At 36.9% G+C, this 24,623-nt stretch overlaps 1 protein-coding gene across 4 annotated transcripts in view; it reads right to left on the bottom strand.

Annotated features, from left to right (window-relative positions):
- LOC122325079 (disks large homolog 4) overlaps nucleotides 1-24,623 on the bottom strand; it is a 120,900-nt gene that overhangs the window by 18,721 nt on the left and 77,556 nt on the right. For all 4 annotated transcript variants that reach the window (XM_043219952.1, XM_043219951.1, XM_043219949.1 and 1 more), the window contains 5 exons: nucleotides 8,076-8,129; nucleotides 7,646-7,696; nucleotides 6,625-6,749; nucleotides 1,306-1,475; nucleotides 118-254 (listed from right to left, as the gene is read on the bottom strand). In XM_043219952.1, the coding sequence (XP_043075887.1) occupies nucleotides 118-254; nucleotides 1,306-1,475; nucleotides 6,625-6,749; nucleotides 7,646-7,696; nucleotides 8,076-8,129 (537 nt within the window). The remainder of the gene's footprint in view (nucleotides 1-117; nucleotides 255-1,305; nucleotides 1,476-6,624; nucleotides 6,750-7,645; nucleotides 7,697-8,075; nucleotides 8,130-24,623) is intronic.

The following is a 24,623-nucleotide window of genomic DNA, read 5'->3' as shown; positions in this document are numbered from 1 at the left end:
TAGTTCCTCCTGTGAGCAGCAGACTGCAGTAAAGAGCGAGTATCACGCAGATACAGCTACGAGGATGCTTCTGTACACACGTCAGTCCTCATCGGTGATGTGTATGTGTCGCCTTACCGCCAGTATCTTATCGCCGATCTGTAGTCGCCCGTCCTTATGAGCTGCTCCTCCCTCGATGATCTTTGTGACATAAATGCTGTTGTCTCCAGGGATGTGCTGGTTCCCCACACCACCCGCTATACTAAAGCCTAGCCCTGGGACAGTAAAGGAACGAGCTGACATTTCTCTCTCTGAACACAGCTTTCAGTTCTCCGTTATTTGAAAAAAAGAAGCACTAATTAACAGTTCGGACGTTTCAAAGGTAAAACCTGGAGCTAACACAGCCGCTATTAAAGGGAATTGTGAAAGTTCTGTCATTTAGTCATCCTCAAGTTATTCCGAACCTGTGTGTATTTAGAGGGATTTTGGTAACCAAACAGTTTACAGCAACCATTGACTTCCGTAGTACGAAAAAAAATAATAAAGGCTAATGTCTACTGTTTGGTTACCAACATTCTTCAAAATATCTTCTTTTATGTTCAACAGAAGAAAGAAACTCATACTCATAGTTTTGGAACTGAGTTTGCTGAAACTGTTCCTTTAATAAAGGGTAATAGTGGCTACCACTTTTTTTTTGCCAGCATTGGTTCCAGGTTTTATCCTGTATTCTTTCTCCAGGGTTTTTAAAGAAGTGTTAAAATGATATGATTTTTGAAAATCTGACAAAAAAAACACCAAGGATGATAAATGTTACGGCGATGATAAAGGCATTGTAAATACTGCAGCAGAGGCCACATGCCGACTATAATGATGACAGAGGAGGAACATTATCACTGGAATAACTTGGCAACGTGTCTTTAAAGAACTGCAGTGCATGCATTTAATAAACAGAACTTCATCATGCATTTGTTTGATAACTTTATTTTATGATTACACCTATTAGTTGCTCGCATATTACTAGAATATAAAATTATTCTAAATGATCTTATTCTACATGCCTAATCCTGCTCAGTACCTAAACTCAACAACTACCTTGCTAACTATTAATTAAGAATTTACTGAAAGAAAGGTTACAGCTCAAAGTTATGGATTCTGCTCTTCTTTAATAACTATATCTTTACAGTTTTCATGCTTGGTGTGAACGGGCAAACAAAGCTTTTGCTTCTGTGTGACTATGATATTAATGATGTTCTGGCAAACCAGTGGTCGCTTAATGCATCTTTGATAATCGCATGTGTTTTAGTACTATAACCATAAAGTCTGTACCTTTTGGCCCTTTAATGAGCTTGATTTCGGTGACTTTCTCAGCGATGGGTTTCCGGCGTAATACATAGAGTCTGACGATAGCGCCCGCCTCCTTGAGAGCCTCCACCGCCTGACTGTGCGTCACCTCCCGAACGTCAACATCATTCACGAAGAGAATACTGTCGTTTACTCTAAGATGACAAATAGAAAAAAAGAATGGGAATAAGGAATTAATAAGAAGCTGCCAGCCCTCAGCCATACATGAAGCTTTGACAGCTGCCTCAAAATTTAAATGTTAGTTTTTAAAAAAAGGTTTTTTCCCTTTTTTTTGTTTTTGGTAACATCTGGCGATACAGGCATACAAGATACAAATGATGCTATGTTCAAATTATATTAAGTTCAATCTGACTGTCTAGAGAGGTTTTATATTTTTTGCACAGCGAGTATACTGCGTGTATACAGTCTGCAGCATGTTAAGGCAGTATTTACACATGAACAAACTGGACTAAAATTTGGCCGTTCTGAGATTATGGACATCAGGCAAAAACCACGGCCTTTGGCTCACTGTCAGAAGCGTTAACTCTGCCTTGTTTCAGCTCCAGAATCCACGGACAGACTTGTCAATGTACTGCTTTTAGCTTCATCCTGCATGCTGTTTTTTTTTCTGTATCAAAATATTGTTATTGGATGGTTTACGGCTTAAAAATGTTTCCTCTTTCTGCTAAAAACTGGAAATGACATTTTTTATCACATCACAGAACCTGGCAGTTTTAAAGTGAGTTTTTTTTCCCTTGCTAGTTTCATGGAGTACATGTGTTATGGTACCTTTATTTTGAAAGTTCTTGTTAAAGGAACAGTTCACCCAAAAATGAAAATTCCGTCATCATTTGCTCACCCTCAAGTAGTTCCAGAACTGTACGAATTTCTTTGTTCTGCCGAACACAAAGGAAGATATTTCGAAAAAAGTTTGTAAACAGGCTGTTTTGGGTCACCGTTGACTCCCATAGTATTTTTTTTTCCTACTATGGAAGTCAACGGTGACCAAAACAGCCTGCTCCTTTTTCCGAAAAATTGTCCTTTTGTGTTCAGCAGAGTAAAGAAATTCATACACTTGAATTCAGACTATTGAGGATGAGTAAACAATGATTTGAGAAACAATTTTTGGCTGAACCATTCCTTTAAGTATTGTGCCATATATGTTTGTATGTATGACTTTCAGTTAAAAATCACAGCAACGGAGAAAACTTTAAGTTAACTGCAAAATAATTCACTGTACAAAACAATTCACAAACCAACTGCAGTCAGTTAAATCTATTAAACTCAATGTACAAATCATTGAATATCATTAACCTAATAAATCCATATTTGATAGATATTTTTTTGGAGGAACGTTTATTTTTTAATCTCTCAATCAATACTGATTTGCCTCCGTTATTGTTGTTTTATGCAAGTATTTACCAAAGACTGCATTGAATCTGACATTACAAGCTAAATAAAACAAGCATATTATTGCTTAGTTTGATTCTCAGAATAAAGGTGTTTTAAAGCTCCATATCATACTACATGACAAAAAGTATATATAAAATGTATGATTAAAAAGTCTTGTTTTGTCTACATTTTCAATAAACTGATCTACTTCCAGATTTTTCTATTATTTCACGTCAAGCCAATTTGTGTTTTATTAGTTTAGCTTATTTTATGTTTTTAGGTACAGTTTGGCTAACAAGCACAGTTATCAATTATATCACTTATTGCATCACAGAACTGACCGGAGATCGGTTTCCTGGGTTCCCCAGATCAGCGGTGAATCCTTGTGATGAATCACTGCATTGAAACGTTTGTTTATGTAGTATACGGTTGATCAGTAGAAAATGTGTTAATGAAACTGCATCTGACACCAAGAACATGCATAAATATTTATTAAACCGTAAAACGGAAACAGTATAACATACTGTAACACTGTTTTAAAATGCGCTGAAATATGTGACTTACACTTTTGTGATGAACCATGCGCTTTGTGTTCGCCCGTGACATTTGGTTTCCGACATTTGCGGTCTTGTTTTTGCTTTATTTGGGTAATTCTTGTTACATCACGCTTTGAGATTTGAAAGCTACGGGGGAGGATGAGATTAAAGTTTGGCTTGTTCTTTGCGCAAAGCTATTGTATGACTTTAGAAGATTTGTATTATGGTACACGAGTCATTTTTGTCCTTAGTAGAGTTCAACCGCATACACTTCCATTTCACGTAGAAAAGCAGCCAAGACATTACACTGAACATCTTTTTTTTTGCGTTCCACGACAACAAGACAAGTGATGAAATAACAGTAATCCTTAGATGAATTGTTTAATACAGCAGCGTGGAATAACGTTTATGACGGTACAGTAAACTGTATCGCGTTTGCTTTTTACCTGCTCTTTTCTCAAGCGGAGCACTTTCTCACAGAGCTCAAAACCATCTGACAAAAGACATTTCACTGAAACTGACAACTCGACACAACACCACAAATATTCCTTAGCCTTCAGAAGTGCAAATGCAGCACTAGCTGTGCTGTCATCCAGAAACATAAAGCAGAGATTACAGAGAGTGGGAGTATAAGTGCCATCGCGCCACGACTGACTGTCAATACGGCTTTCTGGAAATAACTGCTCATAAATATTCACTGTAAAGCCCTCTAATTACCACTGACCACCAAGAAAACAGAAAAAAGGAATTAAGGTATTTTTGATGTCACTTTTGTCAGCCCTACTCGATTCCTTAGCCTACACGGACTACAAAACACTACACAAAATTGAGTTCAAAATTGAGTTGTGAGATCTTTAACGATTTTAATAAAAAGTAAATGTGAGAATAACTTTTACACTGTTCGTAATGTTGCAGAATCTAAGCATTTAAATATTACCATAGCAGGGCAGCTGGGTAAAACGTGGTGAACTCGATCACACACACAGTAGACGCATAGACAAAGCTGCGTGCGAAATCAAATGCATGATTTTAATCCAAATGCATCTGTCGCATTGTAGAATCTAATAAAATTGAACAAACGTCAGCACAGACAGGTTGCATGTCATCACCGAATCTTTGACTGAATCCACACAAGATACTAGCGACCACACACACAGCTACTGTATATTTTATGACTTATATCTTCAACTATATATTCCTGACTATATATTTCTTTAATTGCTCAAATACCAATATATAACCTTAAAGGAACCCTCCGCTTTTTTTTGAAAATAGGCTCATTCTCCAACTCCGCCAGAGTTTTAGCACTGAATGTGATTGAGCTGAAAAGTTGAGGAAGTTTGCTGCCGTACCACGGCCTCAGCGGGCGCAGTGATATCACGCAGCGCTTCCAAACAGCCAGACCCTTTTGCCTGCACATGAAGCATGTCTTGCAAGCTGGGGACTATTTTTCACAGGTGCTGCATGAAATCTCCGTGCCTGCTGCGGCCGTGGTACGGCAGAAAAGTTCCTTGATTATTGCGCCGGAATGAGAGTATAGTATAGTCATATTCTTTTTTAAAAATTCATTTTCCGTCAGGCTAAGTACACGGTGTAACTACAGAAGAGTCAAGTTTTAAATAGGAAAAGTATCAAAATATCGAGTGTCCCTTTAACATGAACTAACAAAAAATGAATTAATACAGATGGTAGAAACTTATAATGAGTTAAAAGTCAATAAAACACAAAGGGTGAAACATAAAAATGACAAAACACCATCAAAGTAACTAATGTCACAAAAAAGTGCAATAATCATTAACTTCTAACAAATAATGTAACAACAAAACACCTTAACATACCTTACCCTTAACAACTAATAATAAAAAGAATCTAATATCTAAGAAAATATATTCTTATATAATGCGCAATGCAGGGATTAAAATTTTTCATGTTTTTGATTTTGCATTTTAATTTGACATTTTTTTAAGCATTTTTTTTCTGTAAAAAGTTAATATATGCGTCTGTTTAAGCACAATGAGATGTGAAAGAGGAATCAACTATGTAAGTACTTGCAGTGCAAAGGATGAAGTCTAAAGTATCTTTTCGAAGTATTACGTGAACTGGGTTTTCTACAGAAAAATGCTTCTGTCTCTCTAAGCTAAAGTCCATTTGGTCCCAGAACTGCCGTTAGTAATGAAGCCCAACTGTCTGCAGAGAAGAGCAGAGGACAGCATAAAACAGCTGACAGTCCATCAGCTCTGACACTGTGTGTGTGTGTGTGTGTGTGTGTGTGTGTATTTGACTCTGACTCCCTCATCATTAACTAACCACCACGTCACTACAAACCCGGATGATTTTGATGAACAGATTGAAATAAATCATAATTCACTGACGGTCTTCACCTCCAATGAGCTGTGAAGCACTCCAGCACCGATCACTCACACTGCTGCATTAATTGGATCACTGAATAGATTCCACTCTATTCATTTGGAACAACATGACGGTGAGGAAATAATGACAGAATTTTCATTTTCGGCTGAACTTACCGCTCTCAAGCTGCTATTTCTGTCTGTCTCTTCTCTTTCTCTGTCTCTCAGTTTTTCTTTCTCTCTTCAGTGCTATTTCTGTCTGCTTAATTTCTCCTGCAATGTGAGTGAATTTGTGTGCAAACGTGCGTGTGTGTGTGTGTGGATGTGCTGGAATGCTCTGGGGTAAAACTGCATTTGTTAGCAGGAACCCCAGCTGGTCCCATTATAAATGCATCACTAGTACATCCACAGAGATATTTAACTGCGGTTATTTGGTTATGAATGTGAGCGTACGTGTCCGTATGCAGTACACATACAGTGACCAAAAATGTTAAGCCAAAGTCCATAACTTTTAAAGCTCTAGCGGTTATTAAACAGAACTGCTTGCGTCTCGAAGAACAACATTATAGCCGGAGCTACTTCTCTCTGTTTATGTCTATAACAAATTAAGTCTGCAAAACATGAAGGCAAAAGAATACAAACTGTATTACACTGATGTGAACAGAAGATCACAATAGAGCTCATCGGTGCTTTTTCCAAAATGTTGATAGATCATGTGCTCACGGTTGCCAGGTTAACATTAAGTAAACCACTAGACAGAAAATGAGGGGGGTTAAAGCTCTTGGCAACCGCAATCATAAAAGCTTGTAGAGGCTTGATACAAATGCGAAATAATGCAAATGCCAAACAAAATTAATAAAAACTAAAAATAATTCATTCATTTCAAAGAAAGATGCTGTACTTTTTATACTGTATATTTCACATACATCAATTGCAATGGCATTATACATTTACATGTGTGACTTAAGAGTAGAAATACTTTTTGTGGCCACTGTATATGTAAGTAACATCCAGGCTGTGTGTGTTACCTGAGTCTCCCGTCTTGTGCAGCGGCTCCTCCTGGGATGATCTTGGTGATGAAGATGCTGGGATCGTCCCCGACATGAGGGTTATCTGTCCCTCCGGCGATACTGAAGCCTAGCCCAGAGTTCCCCTACAAACACACACACACACACACACACACACACACACACATCTGGCTCATTTAACAGAATGAGAGTTCCTCATTTACATCCAGTGAATCTCTGCTATAGGTGCCAACATATATTCATGTACATTTTAGCTTTAGACATCAAATGCATTTTATTAACAACGAAACATGTAATTTATTCATTATGAAAAAGAATATAATGGAAGTAATATACTTAATTGTATGCAGATTTTAGATTTTGTCTATGATAATAGGACAGTTTAGAGTTAACAGGAAGCAAATTGAAAGAGAGAGGAGACAAGATCGTCAACTCAGACGCTGTATGTCGGTGCACTGCCAACAAAGCTATCAGTGCAGAAATAGAATTATTATATAGTGTTATGAACGTGAACTGAATTTATTGTTTTCAGACACTTTGCTGCATGTTAATTGCAATTAGATTAAATTTAAGTTTAAACTTGTTTAATGCAATAAGGTGAACTTAAGAGAGCTTTTGAATCTTGCTATGTACACCTTCATATACGATTTCATAATTATTTCATTGTCTTAACTTAACTATTACCTTACAGTGATTTTTACTGAAACTTCTATGCATTTATTTGCACATTTCTATTGAAGTTGCAATCATGTATATTTCAAATGTATACTATATATACATATATATAATATAATCAAATTAAGCATGCTTCCTTAATAATCAACAAAATATTCATAATTTTAAGACTTAGAACGTGAGTACACATTCAATATAACTAAGAATCTGTCTTTTTCACAAGCATATGTATAATATAATATAATATGTAATATAATATAATCACTAAATATTACTTTATATTAAAAATGCATGCTGAAAACACCCATGTCAAAAAATACAGGGCTGTAATTGTTAGCAAGATTACCCTTTCCAACGTAATCTCTTCATATTCAATCTCTCCTTCTGCTCCATTGACCTAAAAGACAAGAATATATGTTATAAGAGATATGTTAACTCCAAACAAGACACGCACACATCTACATTCACTAATACTATAGTTAGGGGCTTCCATGACATTCTTATATAGCCATACTAAAGGAAAAACTATGTTTTAGTTCTTAGATTTATTGGGTTGTGATTTTTGGATAGAAATGTTGTTCCAGGATCAAAAAAAACACCGTTCCAAAACCTGATATGTGGTTGCTAGGGTGCTGCAACAATGGCACTGCGAGGTGGCTGCCAGGGCATTGTCATTATCAATGTCAGGGGATTCTTGATTTGATGTGTCATTCGTGTCTGCACCAGACATGATTATTTTTAGCTCTGAAGACTAAAACATGCATAATGATACTTACATAAGGTGAGCCATCCAGTGTGTCTGTGTTTACCACTACTGGTGGAGAGTTAGCCTGCAGGAGAAAAGAGAAAGGGAATGTTCAGCGCAGTGCTTATTAGACATAATGACTATGTCTGGAATACACCATGGTACTACTTGTGCTTAATTTTCTGGACACAGTATGTGTACTGTGCGCAGTAAGCAACTTTTCTCTACGCATGCTGAATATCCCCAAACTTTTAAATAGCGGTCCACAATTTTATTTCCTAGATGACATCTAGGCACCATTCACCGAAGCAGACATGCAATGTTGCGTGACAACAATCTTGCTATTTGAAATATGCATTACACAGTATTTAGCCATAATTACAGTATAAGTAATAAAACGGTGTTGTATTGAAAACAGTACACTTGTTTTATGAACCTAAACAGTTTTGCGGCTCTTTCCATTGAAAACAAATTAAAAGCCAACATTAAATGTATCTACAACGTGCATGACCCTCTACTGCAACTCGCACACGCCACAAGCTTTTACAGGTGTAACATCTGCTAACGCTTCTATTGGTTTCCGATAAACGTGATTAGAGACGCGCACACACACACACACGAACAAGCAGTAATGCCCTCCGGCCCAGTTGCAAACCACTGCCTTTTATTACAGGGCACTGCAGCCGCCCACATGATCACATTAACACACACTCAACTACACACGCTGTCAGAAACTCATTCAAGTGCTCACTGCCCCACGGCTTCGATTGTCAAATGAGAGACACATCTGAAAGAGATGAGCATTTCCATGCAGCCACAGGGAGAAGGAGTGTGTGTGTTTTGTGTGTGTGTGTGTGTGTGTGTGTTGTGTGTGCACAGTGGTAGAGCTGTTCTGACCCTCAACATCTATGTAAACTAAACAAGCATTTCAATGGCTGTCCGGTTCAATACACATGCACATCCTTCCTATACTGAGCTACTTCCGAAGACAAGTGTGAATTGCACTTTAAAAAGTTGGTGTACTGAATGTGTACTTGCAGATAATATAATTTTAATCAAATTAAAGACCACTTTAGTATATCTAGACAGTTAATTTCGGTTAAACTATTTTAAGTTGTCCTTGTGACAGTGTAATTATACATTTAAGGACTGACTAATATTAATGAACTTACTGTATGGTTAGGGTTAGGATTAGGACTATACGGTTAGGCTTAGTAATTATGCATAATTAAGCGTTATTATAAGACTAAGCACATGTAATATGTGTAATAATAGAATCTTCCCCACTTTCATGACAGTTCCTAATACTTAATACTAAAAGTAGAGACATTTTAAATCTGTATTTTTAAAGAGACTTTTAAGTACAGGGACAGTAAGAACAAAATTGTTTGCTGTGTAGTCACTAAATATGATTAAAAACACAGTACTTATTATGCTGACATCAGATAAGGGGATGAAACCCTAAAAGTATATATATATATGCCACAATACATATATTACTTGGCATAATAAAATTACATTTACAATTTTTATTTTATTTGAAAATTAAAATAAAAGTTAGGTAACACTATATTTTACACCCATTAGCTGCTTATTAGCATCTATATTACTAGAAAATGTGTCACTAATTAGTGCTAATTAATCACATATTAATGCCTTATTCTACATAACTTTATTCTATATCTCTAATCCTACCCAGTGCCTAACCTTAACAACTACCTTACTAACTGTTAATAAGCAGCAAATTAAGAATTTATTTAGGGAAAAGTCATAGTTAATAGTTAACAAGTGTTATCAATACTAAAGTTTGAATTCCATACGAAAGCTGGGTTCAAGATCTTTACAAAATGAACAAAACAAACGTCAAGCAACCTGAAGTTAGCAGATAGCTATGATTTTCAGGAATGGAATGTTAAGAAAAACAGGTTTAAAGTGAAACGACTTTCACTTTCACTTCACAGGTTTAACGAGAGCTATCTGTCAGTAGCGTGATACTGTATCATTACCCCGAAGATTATCATGGACACAGTCTCTGAACTTTTGATATGTTTATATAGCACAAATAGTGTACCTTGCTTACATTAGAAAAGCGAGAGCACATCTGTTCACAAAACTGGGCTATAACTCCTCTTTAGCAACTTCATAACTCAATGCTTCATCACTGGGTGTGAAATAGTCCTTTAGAACTTTTTCAAGGCACTGACTGAACATACTGAGACAAGCAAGACTGTTTAAGTGCATTTATTTCAGATTGGACGTTTTTTTACTATGTATAAAAAAAATGTATAGATAAACTGTGTTGACACGGGACTGACACCTTTAATATATCTGTTACATTGTTTATTTTGATAGGTTTACTGTGGCGCTAAGAGAAAGCATCTCCGCAACACAAGGAGAAGACAGTCTTTTATGCTTGCTATAATAAATCTCAATTTTTCTGCACTAAACAAGTGAGTTTTGCCAAAAGTATGCCTGTATCTTAGGTACAGACAATATGTTCTAGAATAATAATTTAATAAAAACCTATTTTGTATATATTTAAGTATATAAGTGCTCTTTTTAAAAGTATGCATTTTTACTAAGGTACATAGCAATGTAATGAATTTTCAATTGAAATATAAAAGGTTATATTTTATACTAAAATGTGGTGGTATCAAATAATACCATGGTATTTTGATACATGATGGTATTCATTTTATAGGCCATGCTGCTTAATATCTTACTCAAATGGTATTTCAAAGATTAGTACAGTATTACCGTTATATACCATTATATATAATTATATATCAAAACACCATTTTATTACATCTAATATACCCCCACATACTTCACATGATTTATGGTACAATGGAATACCATACTGGCTTCATTCTCGTGTTTTTTTTCATGGTTTATAATTGAAATCCCTAGTGCTATCCCGCTGTAGACTTTACTGAAAACCAGAAAGATGAACAAAGAGTATTTCAGTACAATAGCCCAAACCCTGCACATACACAAGAAAAAAAGATGGCCACAAATTAAGATTTGAATCCCATAACTTACTTTGCAGCCATGCTTTCCCATCGATTCCCTTGAATGTATAAAGTTATATAGTGACAATGATTTAAAATTAATAGTTGCCCGTTACATAGTTTATATTTTCATGGGAACAGATTTAGAGAAATGTAACTCAGAGGATCTTCTGCAGTGAATAGGTGCCGTCAAAATAAAAACATCACAATAATCCACAAGTGATCCAAAACACTGCAATCAGTCGGTTAATGACTTGTGAAGCAAAAAGCTGCACGTTTGTAACAAATCAATCATTAAGAAGTTTTCAACTTCAAAACATTGCTTCGGGATAAAGTACGAATGAAATAAAATAGCGTTCTCCGGTGAAAAAGTTGTCTTGTCTGAATCAGGAGTGAAATATGCACATTTTGGTTCATTTCAAATTTATCACCATTAAATGCAGAATCACTTTTTTCAATCAATTTTGGACTCTTGACCAATAACTCACAGCACAAAACAAACTTTGACCCACCAGTTGAGAAGCATACGGCATGCAATGTTAATTCCAACAGACAGCTATTTTAATGCGTCCCTCAGCACATATAAACTACTACCAATCAAGTTTACAATAAATACACTAGAATCCTACCAGGTAAATAGAATAAATGCTTAAAACACTCTCTTTTCAAAAACTCCGAAACATTACATGAGGCTCCTTTGATCAAACAAAATAAAAAGCCAAACCAGTAAACTCGCTAAGTTCCACTTAGTATCCATGCATGACGTAATCTGTAAAGTGCTGTAAAGCACTGCTGACACGGTGCAAACACCACCCACAGGAATTATGTTGCTAACACAACAAGACATCCATTCATCCACCTGGAAACGCCATCCTCAAAGAACACACATTTACTCAAAAACTCATGTAAGCGCATTAAAAAAATATGATCTTCATGTTTTCGCTTTTAAACCTTCTGGTTCACTTGTTTTGCAGAACTCCGCTTGCATGTCCATGACTTTAATGTTCTTTCAAACGCAAAAGAAAATATTTTGAAGAATGCTGGTAGGAGCTACTGTTTTCCGTACTGTAGAAGCCAATGGCCACCATCAACGGTTTGGTACATTCTTCAAAGATACACGAACATCCTTTGAACGACGTGAGGATGAGTAAATGATGGGTGTACTGTCCCTTTAAGAAAGGAAGGTAAGCGAGAAGCTGGATTGAATCTCGGTGAGTGGGTGGTAATGTTGCTCTCTGTCTCTCTCTCTCTCTTTCTCTGCTCTGTTTTGGATGTCTCTGCACCTTATTCCCCCTCATCTTCCTCTCAGCTCTCCCTCGTTGGTTCTCTGGTTTCTGGTGATTTGTTGTGCTGCAGTAGTCTGTTGATTAGCATGCTCTGTAGCTAAAGCATGAAATCAGCCTCCTACCCTCACATCATTTCTTCTCTCCTTCTCGTTTCGTTTCGCCCTTTTCTGTCTGTTCTTTCACCAAGTTTTATTTCCCATCTCTCTATTCAGAATCTTTTTTACGATAACAGCGATGACAATGACGGTAACAAAGACATAGATGCAGCAGACAAGGATTTCCAAAACGTTACGTAACCAGAGTATTTCTATCTTGCTACAGGGGGAAAGAGCACAGATTCACTCACTAACACACTAACACAGCCTCATGTAGGAGCCACATCTGTCTCACGATCTGACAGTGATTAAATAGAATAATCTTTGGAAAAAATGAATAAATAAAAGATTTATTTATGCACAAGCCATGCCACAAAATGTTGCGCATAACAGTGATTTTACCATTTTACCATGTTTTAGGCATAATGGGAGGCATATTCTATTTACATATTTTCATAACAATTTAATTTCCCTTTGAGGATTAATAAAGTATATCTAATTGAATCTAATTTAAAGTTATCTATTATTAATAAGTGTAATTAACACATTTCCAAGCATGTAACCTTAGCGTAACTTCAGGCTGTTTGTGATGGAACAGGAACAAACGTGTGTTTATAGTCATTTTATAACCGCTTTTGAATAACTTACTTGGTGTAGCATTCGATTTCATTCATAAATGTTTCTCCTACCGCATTTTATTATAACTTCAAGTAAACCATTGCCCATAAGACTGATTGATATCCCACCATGCAACTGTGTATAATAACTGGATCACTACGTCTGCAATGTTTTCTGTTGAGGCATCTCTCAAAAACACCACAAGTCTAGCTGAAAATGTTGACTGTTAGTAAAAGTAAAGCTGTACTGAAGGTCAGCGTTTGTTTGTGGGAGGGTAAAAACAGCACAGATGTCTGCTGTTCACACTCGTCCTCTCATTATAAGAAACATCTGTTTATTTTTCCACATTCTCCAGCCTTATTTCTCTCTTTCTCTCCACCTCTCTTCGCGTATTCAGACGGCTTGATAATTGCAACCTGCAATTTATCCATGTCACAGAAAAAGAAATGGACAAAAGAAAACCAAAGTAAACACACCGAGGAGACATGATGTAATGCATGTCCATAAAAGCCGGTGCTGAGTGCTAAAATTAAAGTGATTGTGCCTTTTAGCCTCTTTTAATGGATAAACAAGGCATGTTGTCTTCATTTTGCTCCGTATACTCCATAAATATGAAGTTTACACAAACTGGGGTACATTACCTGTACAATAACTGGAATATTAAAACTCTAAAATTTGAATCTGTTTTAAAAATTTAATGATGACAATAAGATTTCCATGTTTTTGCAGTACATTTTAGTTTACTATAAATGCCTTTCTTTATTCAGTCGTACACTTTAACCGTATGTCAAAGCAGCTAAAAGATATTAATGTTTCTACACTGTAATTAAAAAGTGATCTGTAAAACAGACACTTTTTAAGTATATTACAAGGAACATCTTTATTTTTCATTAGTTAAAAGATGAATTAATGTTTTATACCTTAACAATTTTAGATATAAACGACACAGAATTTCTGTGGGGATAAAAATTCGTAAAAGCTTATAAATAATTAGACATGCCCTGAAGTGATGAAGCTGACTCAGTCTGTCTGATTAAGACACAACACAACAAATACTGGTGTCTTTATGATCATATTGCCCAAGAAAACATAGTCATGCTGGTGAAATGCTCATCCTCTAGGTTTACAGTTAGGATCTTACCTGGTAATATGTTATCAAACTGAAGTTAAAATTGAAAGAACAAGAATATATCTAGTGTAATGTAAGTGATGCCTAGCATGTGTAATACATGTAATTTTCCTGCTCCGAAACTCAACTTCTCTCATCTTTCCTGTCCTTTCTGTATTTGTCTGTGCACTATTGCAACAATGAAATCTGCTTGCGCTGACAGCCACCCGAACCAGAATTTTTAAACATCACTTCATTATACCACTAAAACATATGAAAAGTTCAAACTGAACAATTTACATAAACAACTTCAAGCCATACTTTCATGTTTGAAGCACAAATTCAGCATGGTATGCTTTACACTAAACTTTTTAAATGGGAACACTTGCGTAATCGTACTTTGTTCTGCTTGACTGATCTCTTCAATAGTCCAGCGGTGGATTCATCTAGATCTCAGCAGCCCCTTGGTTTCACACCAGCTTCAGCTGAATTAACTGTTATATTACAAAATTTTCACGCCAGTACATAAACTTGCGACAAAAGTGCTATTACTGCTGGTAACACCCTTTCGGAGAAGAAACAGTTGAGAGGGGGTCAGGACGCTTTTGATTTTGCTTGGTATTAGGTTTTCAAGAAAGGATAATTGTTCATTTTAACTTTGTAAGAGTAAAAAAAGACTCCTAAATGGACGGATTCATTACTATTCTTAATACAGTAGTACAATACAGATATTATTCTAGTATTAAATTAGTATTATCATTCTTAATACAGTAGTACAGTGACAAACTAGCTTATATAGCGTTTATTCACTAAATTTAATAAAGACGCAGCACTGCATATAGACCACATGCTGTAGTATATATATTGGCTAATAAATTCACATGTTAAGAGAAATTGGCTCCTGCATCAGCAGCACCACCCACACTCGTAATGGTACTCTTGTGAACGTGCATCAAAGACTAACATAGAAGAGAAGAAATTGTTGAATGTAGTTGTTATTTTTGTTTTCTTTGCAGAGAGGAAATTTTCTTGTAGCTTCATAAAATGAAGGTCGAACCACTGATGTCTCATGGACTATTTTAACAATGTCTTTTCTACGTTTCTGAATCTTGAACGTGGTAGTTGCATTGCTGTTTACACAGGGCCAGAAAGCTCTCAGATTTGATAAAAAATATATCTTCATTGGTGTTCTTAAGGTGAATGAAGATCTTGGAATGACTTGGAACGAGTGCAATTCATGACATAATTAAAATCTTTGGGTGAATTACATTTTTAACAAACTAACATGTACCATTTGGGGTACAGAGATGTATCTTTTAGCTTTTGTACCTTAGGTGAGAGTTCCAGTGATGGTTTTGGTCATTTCTTTCTGAGAGTGTGAACTGTGTAAACTGTAAAAACATAAAATAAAATGAAAAATGTGACCATGGGCTGCGGTTGGTTTAACCAATCTTTCTGTCTGTCAGTCATCTTGCACATTCACAGAGCAGCACCTACTGTATAGGAAACAGGAAGCTGAGAGTGTTCTAGTTAGTGAGGATTATTCAAGTTAAGTTTACGCAGTTGTCAGTTTGCCATGCAAAACGGTTCCTCTGTTTGAAACAGTATCCGCTTTGTAGAAATTTTTCAATGACATTTAGTGTTATGACTGTTAGTGCAGTCAATATGTTAGTAAATCACACGAAGATTTTAAAAGATTCACTCTCTGTGTCTGTGTTGATGAATACGTTTGCATGCCAACGAGGTACTCCCACACTCGCGTGGGTTATATATCCGCTGATCTCAGCCACACGCATCAAACGTCACACAGCACACCGACGTAACGGCTCATCTGCTGCACTCAACGGAGGCTTCCGGAAGTCTTTGTGTCAGATGTCTTACAATGAATTTTAACAGGAACACAAATGAGACAATTTGGACGTAACTCGGTTTTAAATAGTGATTTCCAGATCTTGAAATGTCAAAAAAAAATCTAAATGGCACGGGTCAATACATTCTAACTCAGTCTGATATAAATCACAGTATATTGACATGTTGCAGTTGTTTTTTTCGCATAAACTGCCAATGAGTTTGCTGCTCAAAATTCAAATACTTGGCTGGAGAACAAATATCACGGACCATCAGCTTTTATTCAGCAGGTCTTGGTAAGAACCTCAGAGGAATTTGAAGGTTGAAGGGGTTTAGGTTTCTTTTTGCATCAGTAGCCAATGAGCTTGCTGCTCAATATTTAAATACTTGTCTAGGGTTTGCTGTAGCAGGTGCGGCACATTTCAGAAACCATCCGCCTTCCCCAGCTCCACTAGTACAGTTCAGTGTATAAATCAGTGTACAATACACTGTACAATACACAGTTAAATAAATACATTCATACAAACATAAAAAATATCCCAAATATATTAAAAAAATACATGTGACCTACAGAGGAGGATTCTAGAAAAACTAGAATGGATAAAAAATGGAATTTGAAAAATTTAAACGGAATTTGGGAAACAATAAAACAGATTTCATATGGCCCTATATTTATGTCACAATCTGGTTTCTGAACTTCCACCCAGAACCACTAGAAGTAACCTCACCTCTATAATCATACCACTACCTGGACTGCATTTCCCATAATCCCCATGCTTAGGACTAATCACGGGTCCAGGTGTCCCTCATCAGCTCCCCTACATAAGCTGCCCTCATATATTCACTCATTGCGAAGTCTTATTCTTGCCCCGGCTAACAATTCTAAGTGTTTCCCTTGTACTCTGTGATTTCCTGTGTTTGACCTTGAACTGATTCTTGTTTTGTAATTGTTGGCTGCCTGCCCTGACATCTGCCTGATAACGTCTTTGATTCTTTGATTCTGGTCTATGTTTGCCCCTGACGATGTAGTTTATGCGGCTTGTTTGATTCTGAATAAAACTCTGCAAATGGATCCGCTTGTCTTGACTCCTATGTTACAAAAGACTTTACCACACAAGTATCCAGCAGCTTTTCAAAGGGACTATGGACACTGCAAATTTGTTATTAGCACTCGAACAGAACACACAATCCCTTGAGGACTATATTCAGGAGTACTTGAATGTTACTCATTACTCTGACTTGCCAGATAGTGTATTGATAGACTTCTTTTGCGAAGGCATTGATCAGCCTTTCAAATCACATCTAATCTGTGAATCTCTCAAGGACTTTCTGGACCTATATTAAGTGTGGGTTCAGTGTTCACTGTGGGTGTCTCAGCTTACAATCACAAGATGGTGGATACCACAGCGCCCCGTTATGTCACAGCTGCCAATCATAAGCCCCAGTTGTAGAAGTCAAGTTGTGACAGCTTGTCATGAATCAAGTCAACTCACAACGAATCGTCATGAGTTTCGTCACGTCTTCGCTGATCTTCCAGAATCTCTTCACCTCATGCAAGTCTGATAAGGGGTTGATCACGTCATGTCTGCTAAACTGAGTCTGCTAATGCTGTGCCTGCTACTCTAGGGCTTATGAACCACATGTCTGCTTGAAGAATCTTCACGTCATGTCTGCCACCTCAGAGCCACTGCTCAAGATGACTGCCACGCCTGAGCCCTCACAATGGCCCTCCCTAAGTCAAGTCAAGCCACAGTTGATCTTCATGAGCTAAGTCAAGTCACAGTTGATTTTCATTAGTCAAGCCACTGATCTGCCAAAATGTCTTCACGACTCTGCTGACCTTATAGAGTCTCTTTATATCATGCCGGATCATCCAGCATCACATCACGTCTCATCTGATCATCAGGAGTCACTTCACGTCTTAACTGGTCATCCAAAGTTAAGTCACGGCATCCCCAATCCTCAGGAGTCAAGTCAGGTCATCGTTGATCTTCACAAGTTATGTAAAATTTTCATAGATCTTCATGATTCAAGTCATCACTGATCTCCATGAGTCAAGTAAAGTCACTGTTGATTTTCACCAGTCAGGTCCAGCCATTATTGATCGTCATATCATTGCTGGTCTGCCAGAATCACATCAGATCATAACTGATCTACCAAAGTCACATCAAATCATTGCAACTGATCTGCCAGAGTCTCATGTCACAGCTGATCTGCCACACACTGTTTGTGGCACCCAGATTTTCAAGATCAGGCTCCCAGACTGGCATCCAACATGGAGGATCCACAGCTGGTATCAGTAAGAGCTACTGGTATCCCTAAACCAACACCTATCCCTTTGAGTCTGAAAGGCTTCCCATTCTGGGGATCGGTTTATGTTGACGGGCACAACAGCGGCCACAATAGTGTCTCCTGAGGTGGCGACTGACACTGCAGAACCTTTCGAGGTAGTGCGCATGCTGCTGTGTTCTCTGAGGTGAGGGCACTCGCCACAGTTTCTCCAGAGGTGGCGGCAGTGGCTGCAGAACCTCTGGCGGTGACAGCTCAGTGTACTTTATGGTCCTGGTCTGTCCTGTTGCAGTCAAGGAGACCATTACTAAACGCCCTCTGTGTCCTGATAGTACCACTGTGGAACCTCCAGAGGTGGCGGCAGTGGCTGCAGAACCTTCAGATGTATCAGTGGTAGCCACTCATCAGCTTTCGTCACAGTCATGGCTGTTGTTTGGCTCTGAACTGTCCACAGAGGCCATTTACAAACTCTGTGTTTAGCCAGTTGCTGCCTACGAGTCTGCCCCTGAAGCCGCCACCTGTCCGCGAATCCTCTCCAGTGCTTCCAGAGGTGTCAGCATCTGCTATAGATCCTGCAGAGGTGGCGGCAACTTCTGCAGATCCTCCAAAGGTGGAAGCACCCAGTCTTCACAATTTATTCTGTCATGGCCAGGAAGGTCATCCAGAGACACACAAGTCATCCAACCACAGCCGTGGAGGCTGCCTGTGCACTCCTCCTGTCCTGTCTTTTCACAGCTAAAGAGGCCGTTAATGAACTTTCTCTCTGTCCCGTCTCAGTTATGCAGACCATAGGCCATCCTATCATGGCTAAAGATGCCTATTGTGTGGCTATGTCACCCCCTCAATTTAACACAAAATTACAATAGTATATGTTTTTTTTGTTGTTTTCATGAGATTTGGGTTGTTTTCATATCAATAGAATGTTGTATGCATAAGCCAAGCTGGAGTAACAATTAGCTTAGTATAAAAAAAACATTATATGAACCACATTCGCACTCGTAACTATTAAAAACCATTAGTTATTGCTAAAGTCAGCCCAGCATTGAACAACAGGTTTGTTTTTGTAAAATGTGACTTTATAATTGCTATTTTCTTCAATCATATAATTATTACAACACCTAAAATGCAATGTAAGAAGTGTTTCAGCCAGTTGAAGGGTTGGTAGGCTACATTATGCACACATAATAAGGATGGTACCACCTCCGCCTCATTTTGAGCCAGGAAAAACCCTGCTACGTTCATTGATTAATATACCAATTTGCTTGATTTCTTCAGCTGCCTATCCAAAAAGTCCACGCTTAAGGGAAATCCCAGTTATGCTGTTCACATGCTTTAATGTCATACGTCTTCAACGTGATCATTCTGTCATAACTTTAAGTCAACATAAATTACCACTGTTAGGCTTTGATTTAACTGGTATTTAAAACTACTCATTAAATACGAATATAATGACAACCTCGCTGTCTGTAGGGACAGGAACCAATGCAGAACCTACAGTAAGAAAGGGTAATGAGCTAGTTAGAGAGGAACAGTGAGAAAGTGGACCAGCGGGGAAGGAAGAATGCTGAATGTGGATAAGCTGGAGAAACTGTGAGGCAGTTTGAAGGGAACGTGATGGGAGGGCATGATGTTGATTCTACACATTACCCAGGAGTCATTGTGTAACAGAATAAGCAAAGAATGAAGGTGGGTGGTACATCAATGCGAGCATACAAGCAGGGCTGGGGAGTAACGTAATACATGGAATGTCGTCACGTATTTAAAATACAAAATGTGAGTGTATTTTTGTATATAAAAGTGTATTTCATTATAGTTACATTTTAAATCAATGGTAATCAAATTTCAGTTACATCGATAACCAAAGTGATTACTTCAATTTCTAATTTAATTTAATTCTCTTTTACTAATAATGTAAAATGATTGGAAATGTTAACCTTAAAGCAACTGGTGATACGTTGTCTCGCGTGCAGTCTAGTCTGATTAAAATGCAACAAGACATCCATTAGCCTTCTAATCTTGAAAAAGCATCTTAGTAAGTTTGTACGAGTTTTCGTATTCCTATATTTATGTATAGTAACAATAGAGAAAGAAGACTGCCGTTTAGCCGAATATTCACGCGATTGCAAATGTGATGCTGAAAGTGCACATTTTGTGACTTATTAAAAGAACTGTTTATTAAAGGAGTTGTCTGCTTTGCTCCATAGTGCAAACAAAAATGGTTTCATATAACAGCTGGTCTATTTACACTAAGCGCAAATCTGGTTTGGATTGACATCATTAGAAAAGTGGTGATAAGATTTGAATCTTCCTGTTCTTCCTCCTTTTTCCCATCACATATTTGCCACCGTTTGCAATAAGTATTAATTGCATCTAATTATTGCTATCAGTTATTGCAAAGAAAATACTACATTTTTCCTAACGTGGTGTAAATAGAATTTACGGCTATTTGCACTTAATGCAAACAACTACATGCATTGATGCATAGAAAAACTACTACATTAGATTAAGTTACTAAAATTAAGCAATAAAAAAAAAACACTGCATACGATACAACATATAGCATTTATACTTGCCTGTCAAAAACAATGTGTTTATGTGTGTGTTTGTGGTGTGTGGTTTTGCTGTCAAAAACATTACTTCAGTCTGCCGGCCATGGTAAGGTGAAACGCAGGTCAGAAACCGACAGCTAAATTTGCAAATGCACATTATGTAGCGCTTTACCTGCTGTAATTACCAAGACACTGAAAAACACATTTGTTTTCTTCGGAATCAAATGCGCCGAACAAATGATCACATAACTTAAATATTAACTAAATCTTCACATAGGTTTATCCTAGACTACAAAATCTGAATATACGCATGCAAATGCAGGCCACACACATACTGAAATATTGCTGACCATCAGCCTTTATTCAGCAGGCGTTGGCGAGACCCTCGGAGGAATTTGAAGGTTGAAGGAAGTGCAGCAGATATTAGCTAAATGAATTCGAGAGCCAACCAGGGAAATGGGAGGAGCAGCAAATGGAGAAGCAGAGGATATGCGGGTGAAAATTAAGATGCATTAAATGAGAAAATAAGAAATTGAAAGAGTGAAAACAGAGGGAAATATGAGCGGGTGCCTAGGGGGACCACCCGTCCAGCTTTGTGTTGCACAGCAAAGCATTTTCACCCCTTGTCCTGCACTTCGTATATTGAGAAAATGTCTGTTGTTTTTGAATTGTCATATTCATAAAACGTGTTCTTGCCTTTTTAAGAAAGATTTTTATTTATTAATTTTGGTGGCCTAGTTTCACCTATATTTAACAGGGCCTATATATCACCCATATTTAAATATGATAATTAAAAATAGCCTAACACTATGAAAGAAAGCATATACAAAATGCTGTTTTTAAGTTAACTTTTAAATTATATAATGTGTATTTGTTGTTGAAATATTACACAGTGGCTTGTTTTATAAAAGATGTATTTAAACATGCATTGAATAAGACATCCCTAACAGATAAAAGTAAAATATAATGAAGCTTATGCTCTTCTCTAGACTTCGTTTCCCTAGCGAATAACATAATAATAACCATGGAGTTAATGAATTTTATTGGAGTATGTTTAACATACACACTACTAAGTCTTACGGCTTCAAAATTCATGTTTAATTCAGTGAGTTACTTTACATTACTTTGTAATTATTTGCAACACTTCCTAGCAATTGCTAAAGGAAAACCCAAGGATGTTAGAGCGCACGGTAAACAGATTTAACATTCCCTTCAGTAATTATATACATGTATAGATATATTATAAATACAACAGACAAGTGTAATTGATTTAGTAACACACTAAGTGTTTTCTCTCATTAAACTCCATATTTGCTGCTTATTGATAAGCTAGTTGTTAAGTTTAGGAGCAGGGTTATGCAATACTGTCATACAGAAAAGGCAATAATGTTGTATTGGAAGGGCAGTATACTGTATAGGCACACTTAAAAGTAACTACTAAAAATCTTGTCCTGGTTTACTCAAAAAAACCCATTTAATTTTTACATGCACGTCACCCAAAACATAAAATATCATAGTTGGTGATAAAGCACATGACAGGCAATGAGCATTTGATACGAACCTTTGTAGCAAATTTAGCAAAGTTATAAAGTCTAGCATTTGGTTGTGCATTCAGTGGAGTCCTAACAGATTTCTAATTTAAAAAAAGAATAGTTTTATGATAAATTTATGGTGAATATGTTGGGTTTGAAACCTACTTTCAAAGTACTTTCCTCACCACTGACACTGACAAACCCTATGCATCACTGTAACTGGTAATTATAAAACAAACAGGGTCTTTCCTTGAATACATTTCTGATAAGCTCACACGTCTCTTCACTGGCTCGGTCTTTCTCAACAACGCACATCTTCCCTCTTCTTTTTTTTCTACGTATCAACACTTCCTCCCACTCTCTCTCGCGTTCCCTTTAATCTACGCCATCAATCATCTCTCGCTTCAGAAGCACATTGTACTTTTCCCAGTGAGGGGGAGCTGGTCACCATGGAGCTTTCCTTCTCTCATCCCAAAATGGCCAACATCCAGCTAGCTACACATTTACGCTATAGCACGCCGATAAACCGTGGCGGCATGCTAGCATGCTTTTACTCGCACATTACGGTCTGTGTACTTAGCTGGTAATGGAAAAAGACGCTTCTGACAATAAATAATAATAACAATAATGTGCATCTGTGGTGTACCTCGCATCCTGACCCTTGACCACGAAACCAGCCATAAGTGTCCAATAGAGATTGAGCTGAATAAATAAGCTTTCCATTGATGTATGGTTTGAATAACATTTAAAGTTGTCCAAATGAAATTCTTAGCAATGCATATTGCTGATCAAAAATTAAGTTTTAATATAATTTCGCTAGGAAATGTATAAAATATTTTCAAGGAACATGATCTTTACTTAATATCCTAATGCTTTTTGGAAATCAATAGTTTTGACCTATACAATTTATTTTTGGCTATTGCTACAAATATACCTCAGCATGACATTAAAAGGAGTGTACCTGCAGATAATATTAGTGAAATAAATAGGCAAAAGTGTATTTGATGAGAAACACATTCATAACTGTATTTGTCAACACACTTTTAAAGTAGAATTTTAAAAAGAATCACTTCAAATTACTATTTTGTGGTGCTTTAGGTATTATAATGAAGAACATGTAAATTAATTTTGAATGTAATTTGATGTTTGATACTACATTTTAAATTAATATATCTTAAATATATTAAATTGCAAATTCATAACAAATGTGCAATGACAAATATATTCAAATTAAATGCACGTTTCAAAAGAAGAGACACATAGTATTTTTATCTTACCACCATTGCTTGTCAGTACATTCAACAGTATGTTTGCTGTATATTTTAAATTATGACTATTATGAAAATTAGATATAAAGATGTATTTCGGATCTACTTTAGTCAAAAAACACTAAGTTCAGCTAATTTAATTTTACATCAAAGCTATCAGACTAGAGTTGGGATGTTCGAACAATTTAGGCCGCACTTTTTGGTGAAATCAACCTATGGACGGCTCACTTGCCTCTGCATAAAAAGCTTGGATAGGAGAAACACATTCTACACACTTCAGAAAACACTGCACTGTTCGGAAAAATGGCACACTTAGGCTTTATATACGGTTTACAGGAAGTAAATGATTAACATTCGCATTCAATAAACATTTATTCAACAAATTAATCCAAAGTCAGAGTGCAACTAATCCATAAAATGAGATGCACAAAAATTAATTAAAATATAATCAGTCTAAAAGCCTCCTCTTTATATTTGCTAGTCAAAACAGAAAACGGGACACGTACACGAATCACCCCACCTATAACACACACAAATACTCTGTCATTGTATTTGCTTCAAGGATGCTACGCAAACCGACAGATTTGAGAGCGTGACATTATCGAGCTGTGCTTGTGCATGAATATTGGATGTTTTGAGTTCTTCTGAATGACATGTTTGTTTTGGAAGTTAAAACTGGCAACACAGGCAAACCTATGGGTGATGCTATACACAGCAGTGGGCAAAAACAGCACACACGCATTTCAACAAAATCTACTTATATAAACTCCCACTCAGATTCTGTGCGTGTGTGTGTGTGTGTGTGTGTGAGTGTGTGGGGGAAAAACAAGAACGAAATCCCTCCTACACCTAACATACGCACCTGAAACCACCACCGAAATGCGAAAAATTAAAAAATAACCACATATGATTACAATTTCGTGAATTTCATGAATGTTTGCTAGTGCTTTAACTAGTGCTTACCAAAAAGTAACA

Source organism: Puntigrus tetrazona, chromosome 20 (genome assembly GCF_018831695.1).
Source record: "Puntigrus tetrazona isolate hp1 chromosome 20, ASM1883169v1, whole genome shotgun sequence".
Lineage (NCBI taxonomy): Eukaryota > Metazoa > Chordata > Actinopteri > Cypriniformes > Cyprinidae > Puntigrus > Puntigrus tetrazona.
This window is presented reverse-complemented; position numbering and strand designations above follow the sequence as displayed.